Genomic DNA, 12,869 nt, shown 5'->3' with positions numbered 1-12,869 from the left:
ATTGTAATAAAATTTAAAAATTACAAAATGATGTTTTTAGAAGTGCAATTGTCAGTTTCTCTGATTCAGCTAAATTAGTACCTTCATTTTCTTGAGACAACGCAATTCATTTTTGTATAATAAAGAATTGAAAATATAATATTTGAGAATATAATTATATTTGAGAATATAATTAGAGTAATATAATTTACCGGTTTGTTTATTGCAAAATTTTGCCACAAATAATTGCTGTTCTTGATTAAATCATTTTGATTACTTTTATATATCTGTAAAGTGGATCTAGGTATAATCTGTCTTGAGTTAGGGGCTTAAGGAATAATTAACTTTACCAAGTAGATTGTTATCCTATGTAAAGTATAGGAAATGCATATTATAATGTTAATGTATATACTTAAGAGTTCAACATTTCCCTTGTAAAAAATTAGCAAAGGTGAAAAATCAAAATTAATTTTACTATAGTAGCTCTGAAATTGATGAGAACTTATATATGGATTTGAATGGTACAATTTAATATTTTCTCCACTTTCCTCATTAATAAGGGTTGTTTGTGGGCATAAAGTCCTCAAAATTTTTGGCTAATACTTGTTTCCTTAGTATAAATGGTGCATATGATCTCTACTGTCCTTGATATTTGCCTTCAAAAGTTTCCCTAAAATAAGAATTTCAAAGTTATCCTTTAGGAATCAGAAAAAAAAAAAAAAAAAGTCATGTAGATTTTCTATTTTATCAGAATATTGAAAATAACTAATCATGCTGTGATAAGTTTAGATAATAGATTTAGAAAAATGCTCAATATCAAAATATTTAATGTGAATTTTATGTTTTCAGTGACATCATTATGTTCTACACACTTGACCATAAACTTCCAATTGTATGGTTTGAGTCAAATACATATTATGGAAAAAGCATTTTGTGTCATTTTCTTTTGTTGTTATTTTTTTAAAGGAAGGCAGGAAGAAATTTTGACTTTCATTCTTACATTAGGATTTTGCTAAATAGCTTGAGAATAAAAAACACTTAGATTTGTTCTTTAAAAGATGGGGTGAAGTGTTTCCCTTTATAGTGTTATCTATCAGCAGGTGGAGAGTGTCATATTCCATTTTTTAGGTCCTTACACTCTTGAATTTGATTTGTGCTTTTATAATACAGATCCCAACATCGAGAAGGCAAATCTGCCTGCTTCAGCTGCCTGCAGCTATAGAGAATTAGTCTGTCATTCTCAGCATCGGGGAGGGTGTGTGGATGTGGGAGTGTGGGTCTGTGTCTGAGGCTGGGTGGCTGAGAGCGATTTCCATGTGCAAAGGGTTAATAGTGTAGCATCTCATTCAGGGTTGGCTCTGAAACCTGTGGCATTCTAGGCTGGACAGCCGCTTCCGTGCCTCTGTTTTAATTTAGCAGGATGTTTGCTGCCATGGCAGCCAGCAGCATCCACTGCAGCAGCAAGAAAGAACCATAGATCTGAGAATGCAGGTGGAATGCTAAAGCGCAAGAGGCTCGTGCAGGGCTGGGCTGCCGAGCTTAATCCTGCTCTTATTGGGCTCTGATGCCGAGGCTGTACTTGCTGCACTATGTCAGCTCATCCAGAGTAAAGAGCTACGGATCTGGATGAGTCAAAGACTGGTGAAGGGAGAGTTTGAAAAAGAAAAAAGAAAAAGAAAAAAAAAAAAAAAACTGGAACCATCCTTGGAGCTCCACTACCTTTCATTTTGGAACACAGAAGCAATAAAGGGAAATGTGGACCCATCGTCCTGCTGAGACACGCGATTGGATGAAGAAGGGAAAACGTAGTTGGCTTCCTGTAGTACTTTTCAGCTGGAGCAGAATCTTTGCTGAACTCTTTGCTGCTTCAGATATATTCAAGCAAAATACTTGTAAGTACTGCTGATTAGTGAAATGATGTAGCAAGCTACAATGTGGGCAAATCATTTTATGTGCCATATCTTCAGAATCTTATGTGAATGTTTGAGCCTGACCTTTTATTGAACTGTATGTGTTAATCAAAACCAAAAGGGCCAGTTGAGATTTGAATATAAGATGACAACATGATGTCTAATTGAAAAGGTGAAGCCACTGGAACAGCAATGCAGCGCCCTGCTGAACTCTCTGTGTTTAGGGGCAAAGATGTAAGGAGAAAGGGAACTTGCCTTCAGAAGCAAAAGTCGTTGACCAATCTCACCCTCACCAGTGAGGGGGAGAGGAGACCCACTGTGCGCATATCCAACTGGTTTGGGAATGCTGCAAAGGCCAGCCAGAGAGAATCTCACTATGAAGACAGGCGCTCGCTGTCCAGATTTCTCTCCAGGTCTGTGCAGTCTCTGTACCAGACCAGCAGCCCCGCAGCCTGGAACCTCCTGCCTGCTGGAGGCAGCCAGTCGGTTCGTGAGGGCTTAGATGATTGGTCTGCAAGAAAAGGCTTAGAAGGTGAGAGTGATGAAGAGAGCAAGTCTGAAGATGAAACTGTGTCTTCCAAGTTAAGCAGCATTAGCAGAAGCTGGGCCGAAGAGGAGGGAGAAAGCTGCCTGCGGGAAGGGACTGCTCATCTAGATGAGGATGTTATCCTTACAATGCTCGGGGATCTGGAGCAGGCACTTTACACTGACTTATTGGGTAAGTCAGGTTTGCTTCTCAAAATAGGTATAGCATTTTGAGAAGCTCATGTTTCCATTAGCCAAATACCTTCCACTGTACAGACTGATATTTATTATATATATATTTGCTTCTCAAAGCTAAGTTCATTTGAGGACTAGTTACAAAGTGTACTTGGAAAAAGTAAAGAGTAGTGATCTTCCATGGACTTTAGTGGCCTAATGCCCTGTACATTTTAGATACCTATAAAAAAGTGTTCACTTTTTAAAACTCTGAACTTTTTTTTGCTGTTTTTAACTTTGTCATTAATAAGGCCTATTTATTTATCTATTCAGCTTCCTTCAAGGTGACCTCCCCATAAATACGGAATGAAGAATGAAGGGCCTTGTGGGCAAATTTTCTGTGTATTTGAGTTTCTTCTGCTGTGTTAGTGGTACTTAAATAGATGGCCCTTGTTTTTATACTTCAGTGGCAAGCACACTGCATTGTAGTAACACTTTCAGAAATGCAGATGCCTGTCTGCAAGCTTCACTCTTTTTGGGGAGAGGGTGGGGTGTTTGACAAAAATGCTCTTGCATGTGTTCACTTTCACTATGTAAACTACTGTATAGACAACTATGATCAATATTCTTACTTAGTAAATAAATCTGTACTTACTTACACACTAGGCCTTTTTGATAACATTATTCTTAGTAATAACTTCTGATAGAATCTTTAACAAGATTTGAAGATAGCTGAAGTAAGTAGCTTCATAACAACACTTTAAATGTCAGCTTTACCACCTGCATAAGTAGGTAAGATGAATACAAATTGTTATTTCAGTATCCTATATGCTGTATTAAAGCATACATACATCATACAGTCACGTCTTCAAAAATCCACAATGATCGAACCATTGACCACATCATTTTGTATGTCAATGTATATTTCCGTACAGGATTCCATAAATTCAAATGACTTACATCTGGTCAGATATCTCTTTGTTGCTTGTTCATAAAACAGATGCTAAATACATGTTTATTTTCTTTTTCTGTGTAGAGCCTCCTGCTATATGGCATGTTATGAGGTTTTCTGGAATCTTTTAGTGAACTAGCTTTAGAAGAAGAAAGCTTAGAGAGCAGAGGCAGATATTGCTCAGTTTTTCATGTCAGTTTGGCTTTAAAAGAGTAATGTTTCCACAGTTGTTGGAATCGTGATTCTGAATCTGAATGCACCAGGTGCTCAGCCACTGAAGATTGACTTCTTCCCCATTGTGTGGTTTCTGTGATGAACTGCCTCTCAGAAAGAGCTGTACACAGTACAAAGGCAAGAGAGGGAGTCTCAATGCTAATGAATCTTTTTCTTTTTTCTGAAACTGTAAAATCAAAAAATATTCATCTTTTGCCTTTAAAATAGGGGAATTCATGTTGCTCCAAGAACCTCTTATGTAAGCATTTTCAAAGCTACGAACAGAGTGCAGTCCCCTGACGGTGTGTGTTGGTTGCTCTGTTAAATTATAGCATGCTGTGGGTGGCTGTAGATATGACACACGGCTTTTTGTACATAAATAACTTGAGCATTACTGTCAGAGTGTAGCCTCTCAATAGAAGTCTGTGTATGTCATGGTTTTTAAACTGAGTGTCTGCTTATTGTGGTTATGTGATTATTCTCTTCAAGAGGATGTTTTTGTCCTCTCTGTCTCTTTCAGCTAGAATTAAGAAAGGCAAGTGAGAAAGTAAGGCGATGAGTTTATCCACATAGCTCTGACATTAAAAACCATAGTTCAGGATAGTGAAGCATCCCAGCACAGTTCCCTCACAGTGTATGTTGAGTTTGGGGAAGATACCCAAGCCCACCATGCACAGGAATGTCAGGATCCCTGCCACGTGCTTGACTAGGTTCTGCTTCTAACTCAAAATGGCCTCTTCCAAGTTAGTTTTTAGGCAGGGCTCTTTGAATTCAACTCTTTACCTGAGGATAGCCTAATAATTCAGACAGACTAAGCATTCTACTATAAACATGAAGAAGAGTATTTAAAAGCTGTTGGCTATATTTTTGCTATTGTTTCGCCAAAGCATCTAGATAACCTGTCTCATCCAAAACACAGTTGTGATCATCTAGAAAAGTAGGGTTACTTTTCACAACAAACCAGGAAGTAAAGTGGATGGTACAGAGAACATAATTCTCTGTGAATCAGGTTCCTACATATGTAATTTAATTTCCTATTAAAAGATGACTGCGCTTACAGTGTTAATTACAATATGTAATGTGTAATGTTAATTAGAATGACTAAGGCCTAAAAAGTAGGAGCAGGAGCACACAGATGGAACAGTTTATTTGTCACTAAGTAGTGGTGTAGAAGAACCAAATAAAGTCTGGTATTCTATGTTCTACCAACAGAGAAGACCTTATAAGCAATGCAAAAGCAGTTTGCATAATGTTAAAATCTCAAGTGAATTTCATAATATACTTTGTAGAAAATGTGTCGACACTCCTATCATTGTCTGATACATAAAATGCCTCCTCCTACAGGAATATTAATTGACTTTGAGATTATACAAATGAGAGGAAATACATTTTTGTGATCAAATAAATTTTTCATATACATTCTTCTGCTAACTTTAATTTGTTACTTAGCATTTAATTTTATTTGTGGTTTTATATTTGGCCTTTCAATTGTATTTTTTCCTCAAACAAGGCCTTCAGATATCATTTGAATACAAATTTACATGATATTTCAGATTGTGAAATCCTTAGGGTCTTTGTAACTGCATTCCATTTTACCTTGTCTTTCACAGGTCATTGAAACCATTTAGTATAATGAATTTTGAAGTGGTTATCATTGTTCATGAAATGGATGAAGCAGCAAATGTGTTTTGCTCAATGAGTGTTGGGAGGAAAAGGAACATTTGTCTGATTTTCATCAGTTGTGCATTGTCATGTGTAGATATTGTGATAAGAAAATGAAAGGAAGTGGAGAGTCTATGGTTCTGAAACATAAGAGAAGGTGTGTAATGGACACTAGAGTCAGCTGGGAGCCCTGGTAGCTTAGTGCCTGAGGCACGTGACTGCTAACCAGAAGGCTGGCTGTTCAAACCCACCAGCCACTCCTCTGAAGGAAGGTTGGGCAATGTACTTCCGTAGTGATACCTCTTCAGAAATCCAAGAAGGGTCACTGTGAATCAGATCAAACTCGATGGCACATAACAACAACAACAAGATTCAGCTGGGAGAATCAACGATCTAAGATGTCTATTGGATGCAATGAAGGATTTAAAAGAAGATGAAGTAAAAAAAAAAAAAAATAGTGGAATTGAATGTCTGGACATTCAGTGTTCTTAAATTCAATGTAAAGGAAAGATACTGAAAATAATTCAGTGTTATTAGTAGTATGCTAGTTGACAAGTTGTTGAGATACAGCTTGAGTATAACTTGAGAATTCTCCCAGAGTAAAAGAGGTCAGAGAGAGGGGAATGTAATAGGATATTCTAAGAATATGTATAACGTATCGTTGTATAAAGTCAATGATCTGTGTCCCCCCCACCCCAAAATAAGTCATCTTAGCTCTCTCGTCTCCTTATGACTTCTTCCTTACTATTCCTTAGAATCTAAGGCTTCTATTCTGTACAATATCTCACATACTAAATTCTGGGTTTAAAGCTTCTCCAATTTTGTCTCCTTCTTCACTATTTGTTTTGACCAAGTTTGAATAAAATTTCTTCACCTCTGCTCCCCTTTGACTTTGATGATATTCCTTTTCCAACTTTCAAGATTTTTCCTACAAAGCTCTCCTTTATCTTCAAAGTTCTGCCAGATTATTTGGAAGCAAAAGGCAAGCTTCTTTCTAATCATTTTTCAAATATATTTTATTATATTTCTGAGAAGAAAGGTGAGCAGAATTTCCAGGGAGATGATTGTCAGAGTCCCAAGAATTATTAACAAGCAGAGATTTAAAAGAATATCTATGCAGATAGGGATTGCATGGCTTGAATTGACATGCAAGATGTTTACACTGTGTGCATGAGGGAAAAGAATGTATTTTTCTATTTCTAATATATACTTACATATTTATATATTATATATATATATATATATATTTATATAATATATATTATTTATTCGGAAGGAAGGTTGGGCAATCTATTTCCGTAGTGATACTGCCTCGGAAACCCAAGGAGGGGTCACTAGGAGTCGGGTCCAACTCGATGGCACATAACAACAACTACAACAACAACAACAACAATAAATATATTTATATTTCAGTGTTTTCCAAGTTTGAAGAAAAAATATTATTATTATTAAGCTTATTTTAATGGTCAAATAGTGTGTGAGTTAATAGAAAGAGGGTTGGCAGATTGGCAGCAGAATAGACACATTTTAGCTTTAGATACTTAGGACTTGTACTCTGTGTCATACTGTGGAAGTTTTGATTCCTTATAGAATGTGGAGAAATAATTTAAAAATAAAGCCATGGGATGTTGTAAATCTTGATCCATGAGTCTAATAAAATAAAAAACTTATAAAAGTATTACTTTTATAAAAAATGGTCTCTTTTTTATTCCCCCAAATTGCAATTGTATATTTGCTACCTAGAAGCTCTGGTGGCATAGTGCCTAAGCCATTTGACTGCTAACCAGAAGGCTGATGGTTCAAACCCACCAGCCACTCCTCAAAAGAAAGACTGGGCAATCTACTTCGGTAGAGATACTGCCTTGGAAACCCAAGGAGGGGTTGCTATGAGTTGGAATTGACATGACATCAGTTAGTTTGGTTTGGTTTGGTTTAGAAGGCAAGTTTATCTCAACTTCTCTGAATATACATAGAAACAGATAATTATTGAAATAATTAGAATCCAAATAATTTCGGATTTTTAAATTAAATTCAGTAACATGGAAAACTCTACAGTATATTTCCAAGTAACTCTCTCAATTATGTAACAATAAAGACCATAAACCCATAAATTATTTTTGTATAATCATCAGTCCAAACTCTTGCTAATGATGCTACATTTGATTCCTTTTACATTTATTTGTAGGAATAATTATAAATATCATATGATAATAGTTATTTAGAATTTATTCCTTATCTTTCTATTTTAAAGAAGAATTTGTATTATCCTTTTTTTGTTTAATTTTACATAGATAATTATTGTGAAGATGGTAAATTATAACAGTAACAAATTTATTACTGTGTAAATGTATATATATTCACTGCTTTTCTAGGTGAAGACCCTGAAACAAGAAGAATGAGAACAGTTAAAAACATAGCAGATTTGAGGCAGAATTTAGAGGAGACTATGTCCAGTCTTCGTGGGACCCAGATAAGCCACAGGTTCTCAATTCTGCCTATCTTTGGTCTAATAAATTTAAAACAATACAGTCAAGAGTTTAATGTTTATTAATGATGGAGAAAGAATTTCAGTTGTACCTTACTCTTTTTGCACTTAAATTTTTATGTGCAGTCAACTGATGTCTATCCTTACACTAAAAACTTTCACACTATTCCTAAGGTTTTCTTTTTTTACTCCTATCCATCTGGTAGATGTGATTTCTTACTCAAACTAAATTAGGTACTACAACGACAACAATAGGATGCAATTTTAGGTAATGAAATGTATTTTTCTTTCTGCCCTAGAGAACTTAGTAGAGGTTAAAGTAGAAATGCTTCTGGTAGAGTTGGTAGGGAGATTTTCAAACATAATTGTTGCTCATTTCAAGAGTTATGTGTAGGTCACATTGGATTAAGTTTTAGAGGGTTTGTTGAGAATATGAAATTCCATTTTCTTTTTCCTGAAATTAATGATAGCCTATCTTTTGATAACAAAAACCAACAACCAGAAAACAAACAAGATGATTACTCCTTCCCACATTTTGACACTTGCAGAAGTGATTAGCATCTCGAAATAAATGTTTAATTTCCAGAAAATGACATACTTCTAAGAATTGACTCTCAACTCCAGCCTTTCCTGTCTTTATACTTTCTTGGTCTATGACCTCTAGTAAACCACAGTACATTAATTTCTCCATTTTACTTGACAGCACTCTGGAAACGACATTTGACAGTACTGTGACAACAGAAGTGAATGGAAGGACCATACCCAGCTTGACAAGTTGGCCTACTCCCATGACCTGGAGGTTGGGCCAGGCTTGTCCTAGACTTCAGGCAGGAGATGCACCCTCTCTGGGTGCTGGTTACCCTCGCAGCAGTACCAGCCGATTCATCCACACAGATCCTTCAAGGTTCATGTATACGACACCTCTCCGTCGAGCTGCTGTTTCTAGGCTTGGAAATATGTCACAAATTGACATGAGTGAGAAAGCAAGTAGTGATCTGGACATATCTTCTGAAGTTGATGTGGGTGGATATATGAGTGATGGCGATATCCTTGGGAAAAGTCTTAGGAGTGATGACATCAATAGTGGGTGAGTGGCTCTGCTCTCTAACAGTATCATATAAAGCAGGAGGCAGTCAACTAAGATGCATTAGTTGTGAAAGGGGCATGCTTAGAGTTAAATTACTAAATGATAAATAATCTAGAAATCTGAAGTTATTTGGGTTACTTCAGGTGTTTTCTTCTGCTCGTTCATGAAAAGTAGAATATCCAGCTTCTTAAAATGATTTTCTTGGTACACCATTAAAATTTTCTATTGTTAGTTTAAAGAAATGCCTCAGGCCTGTGTTTTTTTAAAGTGTTTCTCACAGACTTCTTAAGTAACAAACTTTTGCAGTGAAAGATGTGGGAAGGAAACAGAAAGTATTGCTGAGCTGCTCAATTTTTCTTCCTTGGCTTGTCAGAGGTGCCTGTAGCTACTTTGAGGAACAAATACTTTTCTAGCATTTTTCATCCATTCACCTCCAATTTAACTTGAGGGAAAAATCATTGTAGAGTTAGGTGTTTTAATCTCTTTATTCTCCTTGGATGGTATCAGTTTTTTGTTTTGTTTTATTTTGTTTTTAGGTCCTATTTTCTTTGTTTCCTATTATACTCTCAAAAATGTTGTGGTTATAAATTCTTAGAGTGTTTTAGCAATTTGGAATATTGGGTGGTCTTATGAGCTTGGGCCTGGATGTTACAATAACTCCCTGCCTTGGAGTCGGATCTGACTCATAGCAACCCCTTCCTTGGGTTTCCGAGGCAGTATCACTACTGAAATAGATTGCCTCAACCTTCCTTCTGAGGAGTGGCTGGTGGATTTGAACCGCCAGCCTTCTGGTTAGCAGTCAAATGCCTTAGAAACTGTGCCACCAGAGTGCCTTACTAAGATATAAATGCCCTCTTTTCCTTCCCTGCCCTCTGTCTTCTCCTCTCCCCTCTCTCTCCTCTCTTTCTCCACCTGTCTTTACTTTCTCTCTCTTTAAATGTGTGCTTATATGTATTGTTGTTGTTGTTGTTATGTGCCGTCGAGTCGGCCCCGACTCATAGCGACCCCTCCTTGGGTTTCTGAGGCAGTATCACTACAGAAGTAGGATTGCCCAACCTTCCTTCTGAGGAGTGGCTGGTGGGTTTGAACCGCCAGCCTTCTGGTTAGCAGTCAAGTGCTTTAGCCACTATGCTACCAGAGCTTATATGTATAGTCATTTTTATTTTCACTATTCAAAAACATTAGGATGAGACTTAAATATATATACATCTTAAATACACACACCACATGCACACACACACAGAAGATGCATACCCAGGGAGCAGTTTAAATCTGAACTCAAGGGACCACCACAATTCAATGTGTAATATAAAAAAGTTCATATAGATAAAAATTGAGCTAAGCATTCAGATACAAAGAAAATGCTAAATCCAGACATCAAATGGAAAAGATTGAGTAAGAAAGGGAATTATTTGGTATACAATTTGATTTATGTTCCTTGATAACAATAACTAAAACTGTATTATTTTAAAAGAGATAAAAATTTGTAATCAAATTACAAATATTGTGAAAGGTAAAAGTCATTGATTAAGTTTGAATAAAATACCATTTTTGGGATCAGATTAGATGAATTCAGTCTTTCCCTTTAATGAAGATTTAAAGATAAGGTATGAGAGAGAAGGTTCACTGTGACTGGTCTCAATATCATTATGCTAAGAAGTTTAAACTGTGTGCTATAAGCAGTGGAAAGCAGTTATTTTAGTTAGAGGAGATTATATAATATTCACAGAGCAGAGCATGGTTTTAAAAAGACCAGTTTAGGAAAAGCATGCAAAATAGAATGAGAGATGAACTCTGGTGTAAATTTCAGACACTATTGTAACATCCTGGAGCTCTGGTGGTGTAGTGCCTAAGGCATTTGACTGCTAAGCAGAAGGCTGGAGGTTCAAACCCACCAGCCACTCCTCAGAAGGAAGATGGGGCAGTCTACTTCCATCTTGATACTGCCTCGGGAACCCAAGGAGTGGTCTCTGTGAGTTGGATCTGACTCGATGGCAGTGAGTTATTGTAACATCCAGGCCCAAGCTCATAAAACCAGAATTATGGGCCTCCATTGCTGGGGATGTCTAGAGGAAACAAATTTCTGTGGAAGCTAGTATAAAGGAAAAAATTACAGAAACAATGATGGACTCCTCATGAAGGAATAAGGGAGGCAAAGAATTCAAAGAAAAATTAGAAAAACAGGAGACAGAAAAATGATGAAACCATTAGAAAAGTAGGCAGAGAGAGAAAGATGCTTTGTTTGGTAGGAAGTAGAGAGAGGACATGAATATAGTGTAAGAAATGTGGAGCTGGAAAAAGTGAGATGAAAGAGTTCATTAGTGAAAAGCAAAAACAGTGCCAGGGTAGAGTGTCATCATGTGTAGGAGACAGCAGAAATTGTGGGAGGCCTACTAAAGCAGTTGACTGCTAACCAGAAGGCTGGCAGTTCAAACCCACCAGCCACTCCTCAGAAGGAAGGTTGGGCAATCCTACTTCTGTAGTGATACTGCCTCGGAAACTCAAGGAGGGGTCGCTATGAGTCAGGGCCGACTCGACGGCACATAACAACAACAACAAGAAGAATTCCTGGGGAAAGATTGTGGAGAGAAATGGGGTAATGAGCTGAAGGATATACATTGAAACCTGTGAGAGCTGGAACTCAATGGGACTGCTGTATTTTTCCAGGTCTCACAAGTTTCCAACCTTTCACAGAGTACAGTTTGACCAATTTTCTCTTTAGTGAAAAATATTTGAATTTTCTTTCTCTGACAGATTTCTCCTTACACAGGTGCTGGCTTTCACAGGTTTTCCTGTATGTACATATATTTGTATGTGCTTTATTTGCTAAGTTCGTCCTATATGTCAAGCAACATTCTAGGCACTGGGTACACAGTGGTGAACAACATAGGCAGTGTTCCTATTATGTGAGACTTACATGCTAGTGTTTTCGATTTTTTTTTTTTTTTGGTTCTAATTTACTCCAAAAATGAATACTAATGTGTTATTAATATACTATTAATAGGTAAGTAAGCATACATTTCTATATACATTTTTTAAATAAGTAGTCTTTTTAAGGCAATGATTTTAGCAACTGAGTTCTGCATATAATAATACATAGTGCATTTTGTATTTTCCAGGACTCGAGGTATATTAGTTAACACTAAGTTCTGTAACAGACAAATCTCAAAACCTCAGAACCTTAACACAAATAAGTGCACTTCTGACTCACATAAAACCCTTGGTAATATTTCCGATCTTCAGTTGGGAAAGGTGCATCACCCGGTCATTTTGAAACTAAGATTGGTGGTGATTTTGCTGTTATCCACCATCGTTTACAGTGTCACTTTGGTCATTGGTATTCAACAGGCCAGTGGCAAAAGAGAAACAACCATGGGGTGAGAATGTTTGTATGTATGCATACCGTTTCTGCCCAGAGTTCTTACTTCAGAGCAGCCACATGGCTACATCTAGCTCTGAGGGAGATCAGAAAATTCTATTTAGCAATGTGCCTCGGAGGAGGAGGAAGTAGTTTGGTGAAAAGCTGACAAGTCCTTGCTGAACTTGCTAATGAGGAAAAAAAAATGATGTTCTTATATCCTTTGTCCTTTTTACTAATTTCATACCTCAACTAAAACCTGACTCATATTTCTGATATATCTCCTCCATTTCAAGCTCTGGTAACGTAGAGCCTAAGGCACTTGACTGCTAACCAGAACGCTGGTGGTTCAAACACACCAGCCACTCCTCGGAAGGAAGATGGGGCAATCTACTTCCGTAGTGATACTGCCTCGGAAACCCAAGGAGGGGTCGCTATGAGTCGGGTCTGACTTGACGGCACATAACAACAACAACAACAAATATATATATATGGATAACTTTGCAAAGAACAGAAGTTCCAGA

The 12,869-nt window shown here is 37.0% G+C and overlaps 1 protein-coding gene across 1 annotated transcript in view; it reads left to right on the top strand.

The window, feature by feature from the left end:
* The window catches only part of NAV3 (neuron navigator 3), a 552,011-nt gene that overhangs the window by 338,054 nt on the left and 201,088 nt on the right, over positions 1–12,869 (top strand). The window contains exons 10-11 of the mRNA XM_007947567.1: positions 7,788–7,896; positions 8,604–8,987. Coding sequence (XP_007945758.1) covers positions 7,788–7,896; positions 8,604–8,987 — 493 coding nt within the window. The remainder of the gene's footprint in view (positions 1–7,787; positions 7,897–8,603; positions 8,988–12,869) is intronic.

The sequence above is a fragment of the Orycteropus afer genome, unplaced genomic scaffold (genome assembly GCF_000298275.1).
Source record: "Orycteropus afer afer isolate SDZICR_OR568_19922 unplaced genomic scaffold, OryAfe1.0 scaffold00190, whole genome shotgun sequence".
NCBI classification, from domain to species: domain Eukaryota; kingdom Metazoa; phylum Chordata; class Mammalia; order Tubulidentata; family Orycteropodidae; genus Orycteropus; species Orycteropus afer.
This window is presented reverse-complemented; position numbering and strand designations above follow the sequence as displayed.